Here is a 21,339-nt window from a genome sequence, read left to right as displayed (position 1 = left end):
CTTTTCACCGAACAAAACTCTAGTTTAGTGTAACTTTTTTTCACACTCCCATGTGGCAGAGCGAATGGAAATTAAAAATAGCCTTGCCTGGAAGCGTCTGCTGTGGACAGTTTATGTCATAACACACAAAACGCCCACTCCGGTCTGTGGTGGCATTGCTGCTAATCCCAGGCCAGACTGCTGGAGGTCGCAACCTCTGACCCCAGGGCATTCAGTAGTACAGTGGGTGGTAATGAATGGAGTTGTGCCCCTGTGCTTCTACGTCAGTACCCTGTGCTGCTCAGAACTTCTGTTTGACCTTAGCATTACTTACTAGGTTCCTTACGTAACCTTACTAGTATCATTTACTAGATATGTGTGTAGCTTAATGTTGATGTAGTAGTTTCTATAAAGATAACTCAAATAGCACTTGATTACTGGACACAGCAAGCAGATGACCCTTATTTTCCTTGGGTTTATGTTTTTCAGAAAGCTGTCCCTTGTGCCCTTTGACCATCCTTGATAGATACATACTCCTCCTATGTCTGCTTAGTGGTCCCTTATGTTTGCACCACACAAGGTTGATGGCTGATGACTTACCATTACGCTTGTTTTGGAGAGATCAGAGGCCGCAGCGTTGGGCTTTAAGTGGTGCCTACGTTGTGTGTGGAGTGCAGCCAGGTGTGGGCAACGAACGGCTCTGTGACTGTTTATTTTGGAGGGAAAAGGCACTCAGAGCCTGCGGTTTTGAATCAGGTGGTTTAAAACACAAGCGGTGAGCCTATTGCCAAGCATTTTCCTGTGTGAGCAGTTTTACATCCGAGCTGTGATAGCTGCTTTGCTTTGCTTTTGTCTCGGCCTCTTTCAGTGCCTTACGTGAATGCCAAATGACAGGCTGGAGAGTTTCAGCTGTATTTAAGCCGTTTCAGTTCCCATAGGTAGTGCAGGGGTCGGGGAGTCTCTCTGTGACTGGGGCTGTTGCTCTGCAGCGAATGGCAGGAGATGTGTTCTCTAGTTATGTCGAAGACCCGCAGGGTGCTGATCAATGGAGCTGTAGAGTTGTCTGGTCTGGTCTGGTCCCTGCTTGTGTTAATGTGAGAGCAGCTGCCATGAACTGTAAAGGGTTGGGCAAACACCTGAAATAAAGACACAAGAGGGTGTTACAAAGCGGCGAGCCTACTGTAGCACAACTGGCACCTCTACAATGGGTTAAAAGAGAGAAAATGCTAAAAAAGCAAGTCTTTCCCTTCCAAGTCACGTGCCAATACTGTAAGACATTTTCCCCCTCCCAACACTGATCCCAAAACAAATCTCAACAAGATATAGCGATTGTGTGGTTTTGCTAAAGGCCGTTCCATAAATAGCCTTCAGAGTGAAAGCAAATCACGCAAAGCGTAAAAAGGAGGGAAAAAAACACCGATTATTTTGCAAAGGGCTCCACTACAAAGCTCTGCGTAATAGACTTGGCTGTTGGAACAGCTCTCAGATCTGCCCCTCAGATTAGGAGCCGTTTCTCAGGTCAGGGGTAAGATGCCTGTGTTGTCGAACGGATGCAGGGCTTGAGGTCCACCAGGGCTGAGAAAGAAAGGGAAAGAAGGAAGGAAGGAGAGAGGGAGGGAGGGAGAGAAGAAAGGAGGGAAGGAGGGAGAGAGAGCACTCTGCAAATCCACCCCTCAGACTCCCGGCTCTAAGACCCGGCGACCGGCAGCCCTAAATCAAAGGAAGGCCGAAAGCGTTTACTCCGCCGGAGGAACTTGCTGACTCAAGAGGACACGCACGAATGTGCCTGTGAGTTATTAGCCCCCAGAAAGGCCGGCGCTGCGGAGGCTTGACAGGCCGGCGCTTATCAGGGAGGGCGCGCGGGTAGCGGCCCAGCGCGCCCCCCGGCCCCCGCGGGCCGGACGGGAGGCGTTATCGCTCACGCCGCCTCCCTCACCCATTGTCTCAGCTGCGCTCCTATTAATCATATGGTCGGGTTCAGCGCAGAGAACAGCGGCTCGCGGTTCTCCTACACAACAAGCCAAACACAGTCAGAATGCTAGGCAAACACAGAGCCTCGTCTTGTTCAAGCGGCACTCACTGCACTGTAGTCCATGTTATGCAAATGACTCCACACGGTACAATGTGTGTCCTGTACTTACAGAAGCTGCAGAGGTCGTGTTTGCTTGTGATGCAGCAAGCCCAAGTACACACACAAATTAGGGTTTGCATAGTATGCATCACAGCCTCCGCAGATAGGGCCAAGAGCGCCGGATCCAACGTCGAAGAGCCCATTATGAACGAACGTCGTATCAACGTCTCACATTCGATATGTGCGGCATTGTAACAGAGAAATTTTACATATGGTATCATTTAGTCACGATTGCTGGATTTATGGTAGGTCCAAAGGATAATCTAAAGAGTTCCAGGAGTTTAAACTGGATGTTTGTATCTCTCGCTGCCAGAAGCCGGGTGAAGGGGAGAGGCGCACGAGTTTCGGGAGTAGATTTGAGCAATTTCACGTAGATCGGGGTATTTACAGCGCGCCGTCGTGAGGCCTCTCTGATTTGCTGGTTTGCCGGGCGGGCTTGCGATCACCGTCGCGGCGGGGCCCCTCTGCATACGCTACAGCGCTTGAGGTTTTCTGGGCAAAACCTGTTGCGTCATCAGGGTCCAGGACGGGAAGCGGTCTATCTAGTTAGGGCTGATTATTTAATGATCGGTGGTTAGAGGTCCAAAACCGTGTCCAGGATACAACTTCTCAATAGCTCCTCTGTGCTTAATAATTTGATCTAATTTTAGACCCCCCCCCCCCCCCCCCCCCAAACCTCAGGTCTCATTCGAACAGCAGAAACCGAGCGTTTTTAGTTTCTGGAGAAATTTTGATGATTCTACACGTGCTTACGTTAGCATGATAGCTGGCTGTTCAGCATGCGTCTGAGAGATTCAATGCTTCTGTGGTGGAGAGATGCCAAGCTCCTCTGTTTTAGGTGTACAGTACCAGTCAAAAGTTTGGACACACTTTTCTTTCTATATTTTTTACCATTTTCCACATTTTAGAATAACAGTACAGCCATCAAAACTATGAAATAACATGAATGGAATTATGCAGTGACCAAAAAAGTGTTAGAAACAAATCAAAAGTCGTATATCCTTATACTCTTATATTTCAGATTCTTCAAAATAGCCAAAAAAGATTTTGATTTCAAGATTTAAAGATTTTTTTGGAGAGAAATTCATGCATAGGCATCAAGTTCACTATTTATATTTGTCTAAGAAGTAAATTTCAAGCATTTAAGCATGAGTCTTTAGATCAAAATGTCTTTGAATGCGTGTTTCGCTTTATATTAATCTGGTGTGTCCAAACTTTTGACTGGTACTGTATCCCAGGAAAACTTGAACTCTGGCAAAACAACAGCCGTACTCCCCTGCTCTCCACTGCTCCCTTTTAGGGAGGTGAGCTTGTCCGCAGCTACAGGTCTGGATTTACAACTCCCAGACTCCTCTTTGATCTGGTCATCCAGCGCACTCAGGGAGAGCCGAGGTTAATGACGGCACGCATTGTGAAATATCAGATGTTTATTGCCATGGTTTCCGTTGTGTACGCGGACTCCCTTCCAGCTAACAGCCTGAATATGTCGTTTCTGCTACATTTCTGGACCGTCCTTTACCATCGGGCGGTTGTTTGAGAAGAGTCAGGCGTCTGATTTATAACGCCACCTGTTTTTAAAGGATCTCTGCAGTTTGTATAAAATCAGAGACATTGTCATCAAGGGTTCCTCATCAGCTTCTAAGTTTGCATGAACTTTCTCTCCTCAGAACGACATCAAAGTTCCCATTTTGCTGGATTTGTGTTTCAGTCAGTCAGATACGATCTGTGAGAGACTCACTGACATGATGAATGAGTGCCATTGTTACACGCCGACAAATAGGACACAAACTTTGATCCGCCCAGCGCTTACAAACTGGAGGTGCCAATGGCATATTTCCACAGGGTTAAAACCTGGCATCGGCTTATCTCTTACCAAAATCAGCCATTGAGCAGAAGCATTGTTATTTGAACCATCCATCAACCGAAGGGTGAACGCTATTGCCAAATGTATTTTAGCACAGGCTGTTATCATGCAATATACACAGCTAAGGCCCAAACATTCATAGCTGCACGTCTACAACTGCTGGATGTTAAAAATACCGCCAAGCATTGGAGACTTTCCCTCAGAATGTATAATAATTGTTCAAATAAAATGGGGGGTTTTCTTCAAATCTCAAAAACAGTTCCAGCAGTGGTAAGAGTGTGTTTTTTGGATGGCACTCGCGGTAGACTTAAACCGTTTTTAAGTCCAATCGGTTATCCAGATGGCAGCAGAGTCAAAATGCCTCTATTATCGAACGGCGGTAGCAGATTTTCAGAATTACCGGTTAGATATCGGCCAAAGTGTTGTGGGGCACACGGCTGTGTTTGTTTAGGGTGTCTGTACCAGCTAGGAGGCTCGCAGCGTCTCCCACGTTGTCATCAGGTTGTGAGAAACCAAACCTCTGTTTGGTCTGAAATAACCCACAGGTTGTAAAACGCCTCTTCTGAAACACATTACCGCTGGGTGACTCAGTTCGCACTTAACTCTAATTTACATGTTTATGGGACGTGAGGCGCGAGGTTTCGGCGGCTGTCGGCGGTGACAGGCGCTGGGAGCAGGGGGCGGCCTAGCGTACCCCTCCCAATCCCCTCCAGGATGCCAGGAAATCCACTGGGAGCCATGAGCAAGATTACAGCCTCAAATGAGATGAGGGAACATGCTGGAAACATTAGCATGTCTGCCCCGTGAGGGAAGGGATCCAGGGAGTTTGTGCTGGGATATACAGCTGACTGGTGGGGAGGGGCGGGGGGGGGGGTCGCCCGCTGCTCCGGCTGATATCCCCCTGAGGAGAAGGTGGTGGGGGGGGGGGGGGTTTCTGAGGGGCAGCAGGGGGTTGATGGACATCGACAGCAAGACCCCTCCCAGGCCACGGTGAAAACAATGATCCCTCCACACTGCTTGGCCGCCCTATTAATACCCGACAATGACAAATATGTTTTTCTATTTCCCAATCCGCCCCTTCACGTCTGACCTTTTCGGTCCTGGTGCCTATTTTATGTGCTCTTTGGGCCTGCGCTTTGTCTTTGTAACCCAACGGTTCATTTCCAACGTCTTATTTTGGGGATTAATGGCTGCTAAAACAAGACCTTCCTGGGCTAGAATGTGGGGCTGCTTCCTTTGTCAGTTAGTCTTGTTTTATATAAATTCCCATGATGCTTGGCGGAGGAATGTGTTCACATGTCTTCATGTGTGCTTGTAGCTGAACATGTGATTGTAGAACAACAGAGTTTGTTTTGGCAAAACACACAGCAACACACCATAGTTCTACAGGGGTTTACAAACAGGCTTTGTGTAAGTGTATTCTCACAGGGTCATATTGTTTCATATCAAAAAAATGTAAAAAAAAAAAAAAAAGAAAAGAAAAATGCCCAAAGCAGTCATATTTCAATTTTATCGTGTTCTGTTTTATGCGAGAGTCTTGTTACATGAAGAGTGATTTGTACGCCATTATTTGTGGTTACGATTTATGAATTCTTATATTAAGAAATTTTAATAGACATTCTCCATAACTTTAGCGTCTCTTTTTAGGACGCCTTTTTACAGCACATCAGTGACAGTTCAAATATATATATCATGTATATCATAATTATATCATACATATTGTATGTGTCATAGTTATTATTGTTTATTATATGTTTTTGCAAGCCTAACTACAAACACCTAAATATTCAAAGGCAACAGAGTGCTGTAAACAATTTTAAGCACAAATCCCTAGAAAATACAGTATCAGCCAAGTACGAGCTGCCGTATACCTGTACTAAGTGTGAGCCACGTGATGCAATTGCAGCTACTGTACTGTATCTAAAGATGTTGTGCGTTAAGTGGATTTGAATGAGGGCTCCCTGAGGCTTTGAGAATGCTTTATAATATGGTTCATTTGATGTGGAGTAATGATGTCTGCTTTCTCTGCTGCTAGGGATCACAGTGTTGACAGGGCCCCAGAACCACACCATAAAATAACACTGAATTAAGATGGAAGATTGTCAATGGAACCGTCCTCTATACGCCACGAACGACATCGGTTTCATTTCACTCAGTAATTGTCACTTTGCCTTCTTATTAGATGCATATTTCAAGGTTTGGGCCTCGTAAAACGTTCCCCCTCATTCTGGGGGAAAAAAATAACAGTTGCCGTGGCTTTCCTTTGATAGGATTTAATAGTAAAGAAAAAGCGAACGGATCAACCATGTGGAAGTAATCTGGAGCGAGGATAACTCGGAATGGGATATGACAATCTTTAAGCTATGTAGTAAAAACGCAAGGCTCTCCCAGCTGTTTCTCTAGATCACCTCCTGTTGTCCCTCTCGCTCCATGAGGCTCGTTACGGTACGGGTCCATTGTTTCGTGTCGCAGAGTGTTTGGACAAAGGCTTGTGAAAACAGCGTTTTGCTCTGCAGGCCGTTTGACGTCGCGTAGTGATTTATGACCCGGCTCGCAGCAAGTGAGAACACACGAGAGCACACGAGCGGTGTCTCTGCGCCGTCCGTAATGGAAGTTTGGTTAATGATTCAGCCACTCTGTACGATGGCCACGCCCTCCGTCTGGTGCCCTGTGTAAATGCACTCTGGCAGGCTTAATGTTCAACGGCCCATTGACTGCAGTTACTTATCTGACATCGGGATCAAATGTAGGTAGGTTGCATATACTCACAGAGAGAGTGGGTATATGCCAATATGGGGTGTCAAATACAATCAAGGAGAATAGATACATTAGTGAAGGTTAAGGACAGCAGAGTCTAATTGTGTGTCTCTTTTCTTTTTACCCATGCTGATGAGTGCATTCGTTATGAAAGAAGAAGAACTGGCAGTTTCAGGGTGTGGTGTCACATTGTAATTCTTCCCCCCTTCCTCCCGTCCCCTAGGAACCTACTTTTCTTTGAGGCAGACATTCTTACATGTTACAAACATCTGGCGGGCTCTGCATTCCAGAGGTGTGAAAGAAATACAGGCCAGTGAAAATGTCAGCTCCCCAGTGGCCATCAGTCAAAGCCGAACATTAACCCCCCAGCCTGTAGCCCTCACCACCCCCTGCGCTCTCTGAAGCAGGGGGGCAGAGAGGCCGCGAGCAGCCCAGGCAAGCCCCCTACCCATTAACCGAGTACTGCAGAGACCCAGCGCTGCAATTAAACCCAAGCAGCCGAGTGTCACACGTTAGCGCCAGGGCTGCGGGAAGATATATTGTGTGTCTGCACCAATTTGGCTCAAAGCGGCGCGTCCATAAATCAGCAGGTGAGCCGGGTCCGCTGGGGGCCGAGCCGCGCTCAGAGCGCCGCCAGGCCCTGCAGGGAGGGGCCGCAGGGAGCGCTCAGCGGAGCGACGCCGGAGCCAGAACCCAGCCTGCTGTGTCACTCAGTCTGGCCCACACACACAGGCATGCGTGCACATAGACACATACACACTCACATACACACACATACGCACTCATACACACATGCCCCAACATATATCCATTCACACACTCTAAGACACACACTCACACATATATACAAGCACACATGCACAAGCACATATATCCATACATACACACATATCTACCCACCCCCTCCAAACCCCCGTAACACCCCTAAAGAGGGGTTACAGAAGGGCCAGAGAAGAACTCTCCCATACTCCCATTGACTCACAAACTCGCATGTTTGTGTTTACATGTGCAGTGAATGCATATGTGTGTGTTATGAATCGCTGTGATGCTATGTGATATTCATAATTATTCTGAAATGCCTTTTACAAGGTGCGTTAGCTCCTTCATCAGAGTGCTGTGCTTTGATTGTGTTTGGCTGCTATTCCTCTTTTCTGGTCTTATCAGTTCCCAGGCTGTTGAACTTCTTCATCTCTTTGTCTCTCCACCCCCTCCCCCTTATGCCACAGTTAAAGCCTAACTGGAGCCGCACAGGGTTACGCTCCAGTCAGTGGAGGAATCCGGCCGCAGTAGTGTATAGCTCTTTAATACAGGCATGGTTACCAGGCACAGTGAGGGTCTTTCTGTTTACAGTCTCCTCTGGGTATTTTAAACCGCTAGAGAGCGGGAGAGGGATTCCTTGCACCTCTTCTCTATTCAGAGGTCCTCTTTCTCGGAGGGAAGGGGCCCTCGTCGCGGTGCCTGTAGCGGGCTCGTTGAATCAGCCTGCATTGGACGCCAGCGAAGGTGGCTGAGGTCTCTATTCAGCGTGCGTTCAGGGGCGCGTTTCTCAGGGGTGGAAGCCGGGCTCTCTCTCAGCAGAGCGAAATACAAAAGCCTGCTGGGAGGCAGCAGTGGGGGGATGAAAGAAAACAAAGAGATGGAGTTGTTTGGTGGGGCGAGAGAGAGGGCTGGCCAAAGTGAAGGGCACACTCACTCCACCCCTCTGAGCTTCCCTTACATACCCCCCCCCCCCTTCTGTTAGCAGGAAGTGCAGTCCCACGGGGAGGTGGGAGGGGCCGGGGAGGGGTGGGTGGGGGCATGGGGGGGAGGTGGGGGCATGTGTTGGAGTGCCTCTGCTCCAGAGGAAACTGCTCCTTACTACAGCTAAACACTCTCATAGCTGGTGAGCTCTCGCGGCTTCAGAACGGTCTGTTCCTCAGCAACTCAGAGGGATTTAACACACACACAGACACACACACAGCGGCTACCAGCGGCAACTTCTTCCTCAGCCGAACTGGTTTTAAAAGGAGCGAAAGAGCAAAGAGAGGAACTTAACTTTTTTCCAGAGGCAGAGAGCGACTCCCCGGGTTCGGAGCGGAGGAGTGAGGCTGGGATTGCGGCGGTGTCTGGATGTGATTAAGGGCCAGTGTCCTGGCTCCGCTCAGGATGTAACACGGGGGAGGCTGCGAGGGGCGAGAGTCAAACCCTGCGTCTGTCTCTTCTGCACTTTTAGGTGTTCCAATGGAGGCAGCTGGAGAACCTCTACTTCAGAGAGAAGAAGTTTTCTGTGGAAGTTCATGACCCTCGCAGGTAAATCTATATAACACCTCACAGCTTCTGGGGGGGCTCTGCTGTCTCTGGGACAGCGTCCAGTGCACAGCTATCAGCCTTGTCTGTAAGCACCACGCTGCTGCTGGTTTAGAGTTTAGAGCATGCATGTGCCAGATTAAACATAATGTATTGTCTTCCTTTGTTGCCCTCATCTTAAAAGTAGTGTGTGATCATTTATGTTGAGTTTAACTACTCTGTGATGGTCTTAAAAATGTTAATGGAAATCAGATATCATTTGGTTCAATTTTGTCACATGGAAGTAATGGAAATTGAAATATCATTTGGTTCAATTTTGTCACATGGAAGTATCATTGCAAGTGTTTTGAGCTCTTATATAATGCGTAATACTACTCAAGGATGAATGAATCTTTGGCGAGACCTTCATCTCATAGCTACTGTGAGATAAAGTCTCTTCGCAACAGTTGCTCTTCCATGTGATTCATGAAGAACAGCACATACAAAGACTAGTAAAGAAGTAAAAACTGAAATACCCATGCAGAAACTTAACCACTAACGTGCTGTTGGTTAGTTTAAAAATATTTTCCCTCTCCACTCTTTTGTTTTTTAGACCAGTGTTTGACCACTGTCTCATGCAAGATTTTCCTCTTTTGTCTTGAGTTATGTTTTTTGTGGAGAAAGGAAAGCAGCGTGTGGAGCTAATGTCAGCTCATGCGCTCCCTGTTGCCTGTCTTACCGAAAGCGCACGCTCAGCATTCTGTTCTCACCGCCAGACTGTTGTGTAACGCCTGATCCCTAGCGTCTCCGAGCCGCTCTCCCAGAATCCTGCGTTACCATTCGATATTCCGAATTTTACACGCTCGGGGGAAGCATTGGTGAGCCTGGTACTTCCGATCCCTCCTGTCACCCCCCACCGCGGGCTCATATTTTCCCCCTCAGAGCGCCTGCCGAAAGCCGGTCCCGTCCTGAAAGAGGACCGGCGCTGAAGATCGAAAGTGACAGATTACCGCTGGAGCGTTGCTGTTACCAAAACCGCTCTCTCCTGGAGAGATGGCTATCGCTTTCACTCACTGTAGCTAAGCACCGTCACCCGAGCAGAGCGAGATGGAAGATCGGGTTCCCAGCGTGCCTTGACACAGATGGAGCCCTGATTGTTACCGAAGCTGAAAGCAGTTTATAGCACTTTAATAACGGCCTGAGGGGAATGCGGTCACTCTTACTCCGGCTTTGTTTGTTTTACCTCACGTTATTTTTTTTCTTCCTCTTTGAGAAGGCGTGCTTTCTTTTTGTGCCCGCTTGGTTGTTCTAAACTTTAAACACGGGCCCGATTTGACCGTGTGGGCTGGAACTTGTTTTGTTGCTCAGACAGAGATGTCTCAGCCTAAACACAGTGGCGAACAATGCATGTGGCACCAGTTTAATGAGCCTCACCCTCTCACCACAGACTGCCTTCACCATAGTCATAAACAGTGTGTGTGCAGCACGTGATGGCTCTGGTGAAGATCAGCACAAGTTGTAAACAGCGTGTGGAGTTCATAAATCATATATAAATGCCATGGTTAATATCAGCTCAGTCACACACAGGCTCTGTTAAGTATTTGAGGTTTATGAATGATATTTAGCTTCCATGGCGACTGGCAGTGTTGTCGTAAACATTGTGTAATGGATAGGGTGGCCACTGTCATGACCCCCAAAAGGAGGATACCCAAGCCCAAAAAGGAGGACAAAAGGAAAAACCGGCGGACATCCAGTTCAAAAGACACAAAACGAAAACAATAAACGATATAACACTTGCAATCAAATTGAATTGAACCAAAACCTGCTCTATAAACTGCCAGGATAAAATAAATGTTCTACTCACCAAAGATGCCTACTTGTGATATTTGACCCCTTTCCTAGCTGCTTCCAAGATTTTCCTATTGGACAGGAATTTGTGGTACATCTCTGTACACTCCTGAAAAGTTCATACAGATTTGGAGCTATCTGCTCTGCATACAGGTTTGGAGCTCTCTGACACTATCCACCTCAGGACGATTTCTCTCATTTTTCCATGCTGTGCTCATCATTGAAAAAAACTCGTTCTGTGTGAGCATTGCTGCATAAGATTGAGAAAATGTAGGCGCTCGCCTTCTTTAGGTTCCTGAGAGGGACATCAGCTTGGCTGAACAGTTTGAGATACCTCTCCTCACTGCTGTGATTCTCTAGCTCTAGAGAACTGAGATATCTCTCTGCAATTCCATATTCCTCATATAGTCCATCCATGTCAGTGTCTGTGAGATTACAGGCCTGGATTGCATCACAGAATTGTTCAAAGGGCACTGTGCTTTTGAGGCCCAGTTTAGATACTTGGCTGTGAAAGCTCTGTTCAGAGAAGTCGTATCTGTCATTTATGCATTTATTGGCCCTGTCATAGAAAACAGTGAAGTCAACCTGACATCTCTTAGCTAGATCTGGAGTCAGCTGTCTGAGCCTGGCGTTAGCAGCAAAGGCAAAAAAAAAAAAAAATGTCCTTCAGTCTTCTCTCCAGTTGTCCATTCAGATCACTCATTAGCTGATAAACTGAGGTGATGCAAAATGATTTGGCTTCCAGTGCCTCAATACAGTCAGTGAATAGTTTCAAAACATGACTGAGGAAAAGAAGGTAAGTCTCAGGCACATCACTGGCATTGCCCTCCTCTCCAAAGCATGTCCACAGAACTTTGGGACATTCCGCCTCACCTAAACTCTGGAAGTAACTAGTCAGGGGTTTCCAGTACTTCAGTATCCTGTCAATAGATGGCAGTAATGACAACCATCTTGTCACCACATGACGCAAAATATTACACTTGTCAAATTCTAGAAATTCACAAAATTCTCTCAACTGTGCTGTCCTGCTCGCTGAGATGCTGAAATGGCTATAGACCTTAAGCACAACATTTCCAACATCAATGTCCATTTTCCCAGCATATTTTCAGCATATTTTGATGCATTGTGCAATATGTGAGCCAGACAGCTGGCAGCAAGAATGTCCTTTTGAGCCAGTTTTAGTTTTTGAAACACACAGTTGTGTTTTCCATAGTTAAAACTGGCATCGTCTGCAGTGTAAGCAGACACTTTGTTCAACTCCAGACCAGCTGTGTCTAGCTTGGAAAGTAGCTGGTTGGTTATAGCTTCTGACATTTCATCGCCACTGTAAAAATCGAGCAGCACATTTTGCACCCTCTTTTCAAAATTATCTGAGAACTATCGGAAAGCACTTCATTGCACCTTTGTTTGATGCGTTAGTCGCAACAGAAAAATACAGATTGTTTTCGTTAATGTAAGTGTAATTAATGAATGTATTTTCTTTACACCACTAGAGTTGTATAGTTTTTCGTTTCGGCATTTTGACTAATTTAACTAACTTTAGGTAAACTGGACGAGATAAATTCAACGATCAGCTGGTACCAACGTTAACGACACTGTTACTTCACTACATGTTTGGTGATTGGCGAGCGTTTACACATTAAACCAACGAAATACAAGATCATTGATTTGACAGGTATATCAGCCAATAACCTTCAAAATAATATTGACGTTGAAAATAACTGCGATTGTAAATACGCACTTTCAGAGTGCCCGCAAGCACCATTAGCCAATAAAAAGGCAGACTTCTTTCACAGTATCCAAAAAGACGCAGTGTAACAAATACTATGTTCACACTGTCAGTCCAAATCGGATTTATGTGCATATCCGATTGGAATCCGACCATATGTAGCAAGTCTGAACAGCATCACGTGATATCCGATTTCAAACCACACACATTCGTATGTGGAGGTCGTAGTCAGAGCTGAAGCTAACATGTGTAAGATTATCGTCTTCCCCATGGGCCAGTGACGAGGTGACCTGCCACATTGGCTTCACATTGCCATGTTGTAAATAAGCAAGCCCATTTCACTTTCTATTTTGGTTTTTTATGTCAACCACTTCTACTTCCGGGCGCAATGTAATTACTACTTCCGCTACTTCCTGGCGCAGTGTCATTATTATAGAAACTAGTGTGGATAAAACAGAAAATGAGGATTGCCACCCGGACACACAGATTGGATCTGATCACTTGCAATATATAATGCGGACAGTCAATCAGGAAGATCGGATTTTGGTCGGATATGCAAAAAATCGGATTTGGACTGACAGTGTGAACTTACGAGCGCGCACGATTTTTATTCAATACCATCAAAAGGAGGACAAATAGGCGTCCGTCCAGACGTTGCGCCAGACGCCGGACAGAGAGCTGAAAAACCGGACTGTCCGTCCAAAAGCCGGACATATGGCCACCCAGAGCTGCTATCCCGTTACGGAATGCATCTATAATTGGGACAATAAAAAATATCAACGTACACGACTGTTCATGACCTAGGCCTACCCGTTTATTGTACAATTGGCGGAACTGTATAACAGAGCTGTTATTGAACAATTATTGTACAGTTTGCGGAATTCCAACATAAGTTTGTTAGTACGCAACCCAGCGCACTGTGCACATGTTTAGAAAACAAAGTTTAAATTACTGTCAGGCTACAATGTTGTTTTAGGGTGGCCTGCGCTCACACCGGCAGCGACTTTGTCGCTGTATGTCGCCAAGTCGCTGTGTCGCTGTCGCTTGCAGCCAGCTTGTAGGCGTTGCTAACATAGTTTTGAGGAGGTGGACTCCAAATGTATTGACAGGAGATCAATTTTATAAAAAAAAATGCATATACTAATAAATATAAATATATTTTATATTTAGCCTATGTATATGTTATATTTACATCGTCTTTGCGATATTCATCGTGGAGTTGTATGTTTGTATTTTCTTAAAGGCAAGCTTATTAATATATCGCTCAATATATGCATGAACCCACAAATCAGGTGCATTCCCGCTGAAAAATATGTTTTGAAGGGAATTTATTTTCCTATAAATAGTGTGATCTTGCTTCAATCACTACCGTTTCACCACGGACCGCAAAGTAGCATTCGCAATCGCCGCTATCCATGCACGGAAGAGGAACACATCTGCCTTCTGATTGGACGTCGCTCGACTGTCGCAGCTAATTTGCATAAAGCTGAACTTTGCTCAACTTTCTTTTGTTGCCAAGTCGCGGCAACATGTCGCTCATGTTGTCAGTGTCGCTGCGGTTGTTCCGTCACATTTGGTGTCAGTGTGGGATTTCCTTTCAGTTTATATTAAAGTTTTGTCCTTTTTCACCTCTAGTGCAATTTTTTCCCATAAAAATATTTCAGACTTTTCTTATCTGTGGGTGTTGCGCTTAATCATATGGTTCGTTCTCTGGGTCAGAGTCCGTGGTGTCTGAGTATCTATAGTGATATCAGGTTCATTGTCACTAACGTCCGGAGTCACTTATGTTGAAGTGCTGGCCTCAGAGTTTGACGGCTCCTCCACGGTTTTTGTAAAGTATAACTTCACCTCGAAGCTTGGAGGGAAGTATCTGTTGGCTTTGTCTTTATTGGCTTTGTCCAGATCATTCTTGGTCAATGACAGAATAAGGTATTCCTTGTCATCCGCACGTTCTGCTGGCTGAATCTCATCCATTTCCTTCACCAAGCTTCCATTCTCCACTTTCTCCGAGTTCTCCTCAGCTGCGGAGATGCTGGGCTCCTGCTGAACTCTTCGTCCTCCTCCTGCCCCTCTCTGTCCCAGTGGTCTCGTCCCACCTAGTCTTGTAGGAGCTGGAATTGATGCTGCATGCTTTTCTCCTACATGCGCTCATCCCGTGAAGCTTGGCTCTGAAAGAGAACTTTCACCAGGCCCGTCAGCTCTTCCATCAGTCCCTCTGTGCTGCTCGCCTCTCCTCTAGCTGCTTGGTCCCCTGTTGAACTTGCAGCCTCTGCACCCAGCTTCAGCTCTTCAGCCCGGTCTTGCCTTGTCTCGGGAGGCGTCTTGCTTTGTTGTGGCTCCCACGGAGGCGCCGCATCCCACTTCTGACACCAAATGTGGCAGGATAACCGCAGCACCCAGGCAAAAAAAAATTTCCAAAAATGGTGCCAAACAACAAATGAAGTGGCAAGGGTGTTTATTGGTTCCTAGGCGTGCAGGTGAAGGTGAAGGCTATATACAGTGCAGGTGGCAAAAGTATCAAAATAAACAAAAAACAGAACTCAAGCAACAAAGATGCAACAAAAGACAAAAAAATAAATTAACAAAGGTAAAACTATTTACAGGGTTTTCCAGTAATACCTACGCACTGTACACACTTTGACTCTGACCAGTCTTCACTCCCATTCAACCAACCAACCCAAATGAGGGTGAAGACTCCCTTAAATACCCTCCTAGCTGGCTGGGATGATCCAAAACAATTTTCATTCTTTTTAACTGTTAATACTGCAATAAATAACAGAAATAATTTACATTATAAGTAGCATCAGTTATAACAGCCATTTTACATATTTCAGATTTACCCATGTTCAGAAAATAAACATATGAAAACTGGTGTTAACTGGAATATACCACCCAATGTACAATATATTATAAATACAGTCCCAGCGCAACGAATCACCCTTTGCTTCCCGTTGCCCCAGAAACAGTGGCTGCTGAGACACAAACAGACGTGCGGTAAGAAGTTTGCTAGTTAGCACGCTAACACAGTACTTTAAACATTTAAAACAAAGTTAAAACTTTAGCTAAGTTTTTAACAGCCTGTAGCTACACTGCCCTGTTAGTTGGCAACCCTAACAGCAACAGTGTAGCCTGACAGTAATTTAAAACTGTTTTCAAAATCTGTGCGCAGTGCGCTTGGTTGCGTACTAACAAACTTATGTTGGAATTCCGCAAACAGTTTTTGTACAATAAACGGGTAAGTCATGAACAGTTGTGTACGTAGTTTTTTTATTATCGTTCCAATTATAGATGCATTCCGTAGCGGGCTAGCAGCTCTGTTATGCAGTGAATATAAAGTTGTTTCGTATTCCCTCCAACTGCAGGGCGTCGGTGACCCGAAGGACGTTTGGCCACAGTGGCATAGCGGTGCACACCTGGTATGCCAGCCCCGCACTGATAAAGTCCATCTGGGCTATGGCCATTAGCCAGCACCAGTTCTATCTGGACAGGAAGCAAAGCAAGGTGAGTTCCTGCCCCCGCTGATAAGGCTCCAGGGGAGATCTGTTTGTGGGGCAGAGTGGTGAGGCGTAGTCTTGGGCTTGAGTCCTTTTGAGAGACCTGTCCCCGGGGGAGGGGGGGTTTGGAATGGGACGAGGTGCAGAAGGATGAGGCTGCTGGATCCCGGCAGGAAGCTGCTTACATTCTGGGATTCAGTGGAAATCACATTCAGAGACACTGCATTAATAAGGTCTTAGACTCCCCTGTTATTACATGTGTTAGGATGTCTTGCTGAAGTTTACTTCCTCTGTGTGCAGGCTTCGTGGATGCACAACCATTTGGTGTCTAAAATCAAAATAACCTGATTTTTATAAATAGCACTCATAGTCCGTGAAATGGGCACCTCTTACCCTGATATTGGAATGCAGCGGGACGATATCTGTCCATGCCATGGATACCTGTGCGCTGTGTTCGTTGGTTTCGTGGAGCTCAGCTGGTCTGTGGCTCTGGAACACAGGCTGTTCCCTCTCCGCACACGCCTGTCCGTCTGTCAGCACAGCTCCTCCCTCTTTGTCGGCGCTAAGAGCCCTCAGAATGAGCCCGTCATCACCTCCCTCGCAAACCCCAGACAGTGACCGTCTGCTCTCTCTTAGCGGCTCTTTCGGGCAAGGCCCGCTTTAACAGAGTCAGCCGCGCTGAAATAAGCACGCCGTATTCAGTTTCATATGGAACGGCGGAGGAATGCATTATTCCTGGAAAATGCAATTGTGAGGGAGGTATTCGTCCTGAGGATGTTCCAAATAACCTGCAGATGGAAGGCACATTGGTTTCTGCGCTGGGAAAGAAGGAGGGTAATGTCTGCGGGCCACGCTTTCTCTCTCCGCAGTCAAAAATCCATGCGGCGCGGAGCCTGAGCGAGATCGCCATCGACCTGACGGAGACGGGAACGCTGAAGACCTCCAAACTGGCCAACATGGGCAGCAAGGGAAAGATCATCAGCGGGAGCAGCGGCAGCCTGCTGTCCTCGGGTGAGTCCGGCTCGGCTACGGTGTCCCGCGTCAGACCAGTGCCACTTCTCCGGTCTGTCAGAACCAGAACGCTATAGTGCCACTGCTATCGTCTGTCAAAGCCTGGTGTCTGTAGTGGCCTATGTCACATCAGTGTCACTACCCTGTTTTGTCAAAATCAGGCCACGGTCAGGTCAGGTCAGTACCACCAATCCAGCCATCAGAATTCTGAGTCTGGAACCATGTTATATTACAGTTGAATGTGACATTAAGAATAATGGGCTAGAACAACGTCAAGGTCATCAAAAACGGCCATGGCGGTTCACCTCACTTATGTTACTATCACTCTGTTTGACTCTTGGTGTCAGTGTGTAAGATTCTTGAACAAGGCTAGGCAGGCCCCTCTTCATGTGTTTGCCCACGCACCATTTCACCCATTGTTTGGTGCAGCATGTTTTCATCTTAATACACTGGGACTCTGCAAGCCTGGAATAGGAGCAATATCTCATGAATGTGCTCTGCTCACGAATGATGATGTCAGAGGCTCATTAAGTCATGAATTGCATGCGTGGGATCTCTAACGCTGCACCAGGGGAAACAAGCATGTGCAAAATAACATCAAGGTCCACAGATCGCGCCATGTTGATTTTGGAAGAGGCGTGGGGTTCTAGTTTCCACGTCCGAACGCCGGGGTCCCCGGGGGAAGCGCCATGCTAAATATTTCATCGTCAGGGTCATATTTCATAAGGAGGGATCAGCGCTTGTTATATATTGGCCACGTACGCAAAGGAGGCAGTTTCTCTCTCAACACCGAGGGGTACAGGGACGGAGAGAGAACGCGCTTCAGGTTGACCTTCCTGCCATGTGACTGGGGCTGACTTCATCACAGACCTTTGTTTTTCTGACCTGCTCTGGGCCTTTAAGTAAACCACATCAACAGCTGTGTAATGAAGACGTCCTCCGGCTCTCTGTCAGGGCTGTTTTCACAGTGTACACGAAACGGCAGGTAGATGCACTGTTTGAATGCTAATTCAGCACTGTGCCCTCCAAGCGATCCCACCTCTCACCTTAGTCTGTCTTTTCCCGCTTGAGCTCCACGAAGGCCCCAGCCTCTGAATTTAGCGCCTGGGTAGAAAGGAGGGAGTCGGCTTTGTTCTGGGACTGTGGCGGGGAGCAATTCTGAGCCTTGCTCCCCCCTGCAGAGATGTAAGGAGGTTTGAGACAGGGGACGAGAAGCAGAGGGGGCATGTGTTTCTCGACCTGGGGGGGGGGGCTCTGGGATGGTCTCTGTGGGAATTCTGGGAGTCATGGGGCCCGGTCCAGCGGTCCAGTAACCCGGGTCAGAATGCTGGCAGAGGAACCTACCCTGGGTGTGTATGTGTGATGGAGCTGGCCGGAGCTCCTCCTGCCACTGTGCTCCAATCCACTGTGGCTGGAGAGAGAAGGAGAGAAGAGGGGTTGGTGCAGGCTGGTTTCCAGTCCACAGGGCTCTCAGCTGCGGGACACTGCAGTGAGGTCCTCCGGCAGCAGGGAGAACACCCAGAGCCTCTCGAAGGCCGGGCTGGTACAGTTCCTGTGGTGTCCCCTTTCACTGCACCGCGTGGTGTCCGCCAAGCCCGGAGAAGTCAGCATATTTTCAGCAACTGTTCATTTCTGCCTCATTCAAACCGCTGTAGTGGCATGCCACCGTGTTCGATTATAGCACCAGTTCTGGTTCTAAACTGCAGGCCTCAGACAAGCCTAATGTTCAGGTTTTTTTTTTTTCCCCCAAAGCCGGTGTCATTTTCCTGTGACGTGGCCCAGCTGGTGCCTTCCATCTGTAAATCCGTTTCTTCTCTTACGAGTTGGATTTAACTCACGAGACATTTGCCACCACAGACGTTGCGATTCAGTTTTTCCAAACGAGAAACCGCCAAGTAAAAGTGTCACGTAAATCCTTAGCGCATTAGTTTCCTGCTGGCACTTTTAATTGGTTGTTTTTTTTTTTTCTTTTTGAGAAGAGTGTGGCAAACCTACACTTTACATTGCGGATAATTCCCAACGTGCTTTGCACCTCTGAAGCTTGCATCAGACGTAAAGTTTATTTCCTTCTGGTTTAAAGAAGGGATTTTTACTCTAGCCTGATAACGTCCGCAGTTCATTCACAAGTCACTGAAGTGGAACTTCCTCTGAACAGGCTGTTGAACTTGCCAGCCAATCAGCAGATTTCCCCTGGCGCAGTTTAACTAAACGGCTGCCTGGCGTTTCTTCTGCAGAGTTTGCTGAGGGCCAGAAGGAGCTCACTGAGAAGGATGCTCAGCGAATGGGCCTCGCTGGGCCCGTGCCGGCCATTACTGTAATGAGGCGGCGCAACGCACCGCTGACCAGCTCGTTAAGCGGGGGGTGATTAGAGGCAGGAGCCCGTCAGCCCTCCACTCGGCTGCCTCTCCTAATGACGGGCTTTCCTCGGTCACCGGAACAGGCGGCAGGGGCACGCTCTGCACTCATCGGAGGGATTACGGGGTGGAAAATGCAGTGAAGAGGTCAAGTCAGCCAAGCGTGACTCTCCTTATCGAGGCAGATTAGTCTGCTCCACAGTGCAGACAGTGCAGTGTCCTTATAATGGGTAACGTGGCTCAACGTCCGAGGGTTGATCAGGCCTTCTTTGTATTACCGTCCCAGCATACAGTGGGTATGTCTGATTGCAGAGGAAGGCCTGTGTTACTGGTTACTGGTTGGCTACATAGACATAGATATAGTTATCGATGTAGATATAGATGAGTTGGGATTATGTCTGCTACATAGACATAGATATAGTTATCAATGTAGATATAGATGAGTTGGGATTATGTCTTAAAAATATTAGTCTGATTTTCCAGTTAAAACAAGATGGCTCACTTAATTCTTCTGCCTGGCCTGTAAGTCAGTATCTTTAAAAGTGGCAGTGGCACATTCAGAGATCAGTGCAGCCAGGGAACGAACAGGAGGCTGCGTATCCTCTGTCCTCTCCTCAATGCTGTCCACTTAACGCCAGACTGCCTCTTTTTGGGCACTCTGCTGGGCTTGTTCCAGGTACAGGGTCGGAGTTGCGCTGTTAAAATGGTCAGCTCATGCTTCCTAGCAGACACGTACTCGTGGTAAAGCAGTGCCCTGTTCAGCTCTGTCTGGCTAACCCCCCCCCCGCAGGAAGCAGGCCGACCCACGGCCCGGCGGATATCCCATGTTTTTCACATCGCTCCTTCTGGGCCCCCGCGCCCTGACGCTCTGACGCTCTGTCAGAACAACACGCTGGCGTTGGCATGGGAGCTAAGTGGAGCAAACAAACAAAGACTATTTGGCAGCAGTGGGCCAGGTGACTTGCTGCTTTTCAGATAGGGGGGAAAAAAGGCTATTCTTGGATGTTTTGGTTGTAGTAGTTGAAAGGCCAAATGTCTTGTAAATCACATAAAAGGTGCAAAGATAAAATCAAGGTTGGATTTTCCAAGCATTCACTCACCCCCTTGCAAGGGTCTTGGATTTGGCCAACTAAACACTTCCCTTGGGGGTAATATTAAAACTTTTACTAGAAAAGCCCGTATTATAATTGTAGCGAGAATTAGTGACTATTTTATGAGGTAGCAGCTGGAGGTGCCCTTTGTACTGTGTTTTTGTGAATATATGGCTTCTTAATTAGCCGTATACTTCAGTGGATGGATTGGTGTTGAATGTTGATCGGATTAGCACAGTACTGTGTTCATGTGACACCCAGTCACACAGAGAACTGCAGGATTAAAAGCATGTAAACCCCTCAAGTTCAAAGGACCAGTCCTGGAATCATAACAATACCTACTGTATAGTAGGGATGTCTTTGAGAGTCATTTTATTGTGTGCTGTTCCAGTGTTAAAATGTGTCAAAGTAGCCAGTGGCATTTTAAGAAGAAGCATGCCGAGGCAAAGACGGGGCCAGATTCAGTGGTGTAAAGGAACTGAGTGTCACTCAGCAGTGTCCTTAGCTGCCTCTGTCCCCTGTCCGGGTTTCCTTATCGAAAAGCCCCGCTCACTTCCCTGTAAACATCCGGGGCAATGGCAGCAGGTGTAGCCCCCCTTTTCCACCACAGCCTTCCACAGAGGACAGCTTCAGTGCAGTCCCGCTCCAGCAGGGCCCTCCACTCCATGACCTCTGACCCTGCCCGGGGCCGAAGGACGCTGTCTTTCCGTCTGTGTATTCCGCCTGACAGAGAGAACCTTTTTATCGAAGGCAATGACGTGGTTCACAAAGTCCCCGTTATAGTGATCCCAGAGACACACTGGCAGAAAGGGTCGC

General features: G+C 47.3%; 1 protein-coding gene across 1 annotated transcript in view; it reads left to right on the top strand.

Annotated features, from left to right (window-relative positions):
• Positions 1-21,339, top strand: part of LOC118771808 (FERM domain-containing protein 4A-like) — a 105,488-nt gene that overhangs the window by 71,796 nt on the left and 12,353 nt on the right. Inside the window, exons 12-14 of the mRNA XM_036519867.1 lie at positions 8,944-9,020; positions 15,936-16,074; positions 16,937-17,078. Of these exons, the coding sequence (XP_036375760.1) occupies positions 8,944-9,020; positions 15,936-16,074; positions 16,937-17,078 (358 nt within the window). The remainder of the gene's footprint in view (positions 1-8,943; positions 9,021-15,935; positions 16,075-16,936; positions 17,079-21,339) is intronic.

This window comes from Megalops cyprinoides, chromosome 25 (genome assembly GCF_013368585.1).
Source record: "Megalops cyprinoides isolate fMegCyp1 chromosome 25, fMegCyp1.pri, whole genome shotgun sequence".
Lineage (NCBI taxonomy): Eukaryota > Metazoa > Chordata > Actinopteri > Elopiformes > Megalopidae > Megalops > Megalops cyprinoides.
Note: the sequence above shows the minus strand (reverse complement) of the source record. Positions and strands in the feature narration are given on the sequence as shown.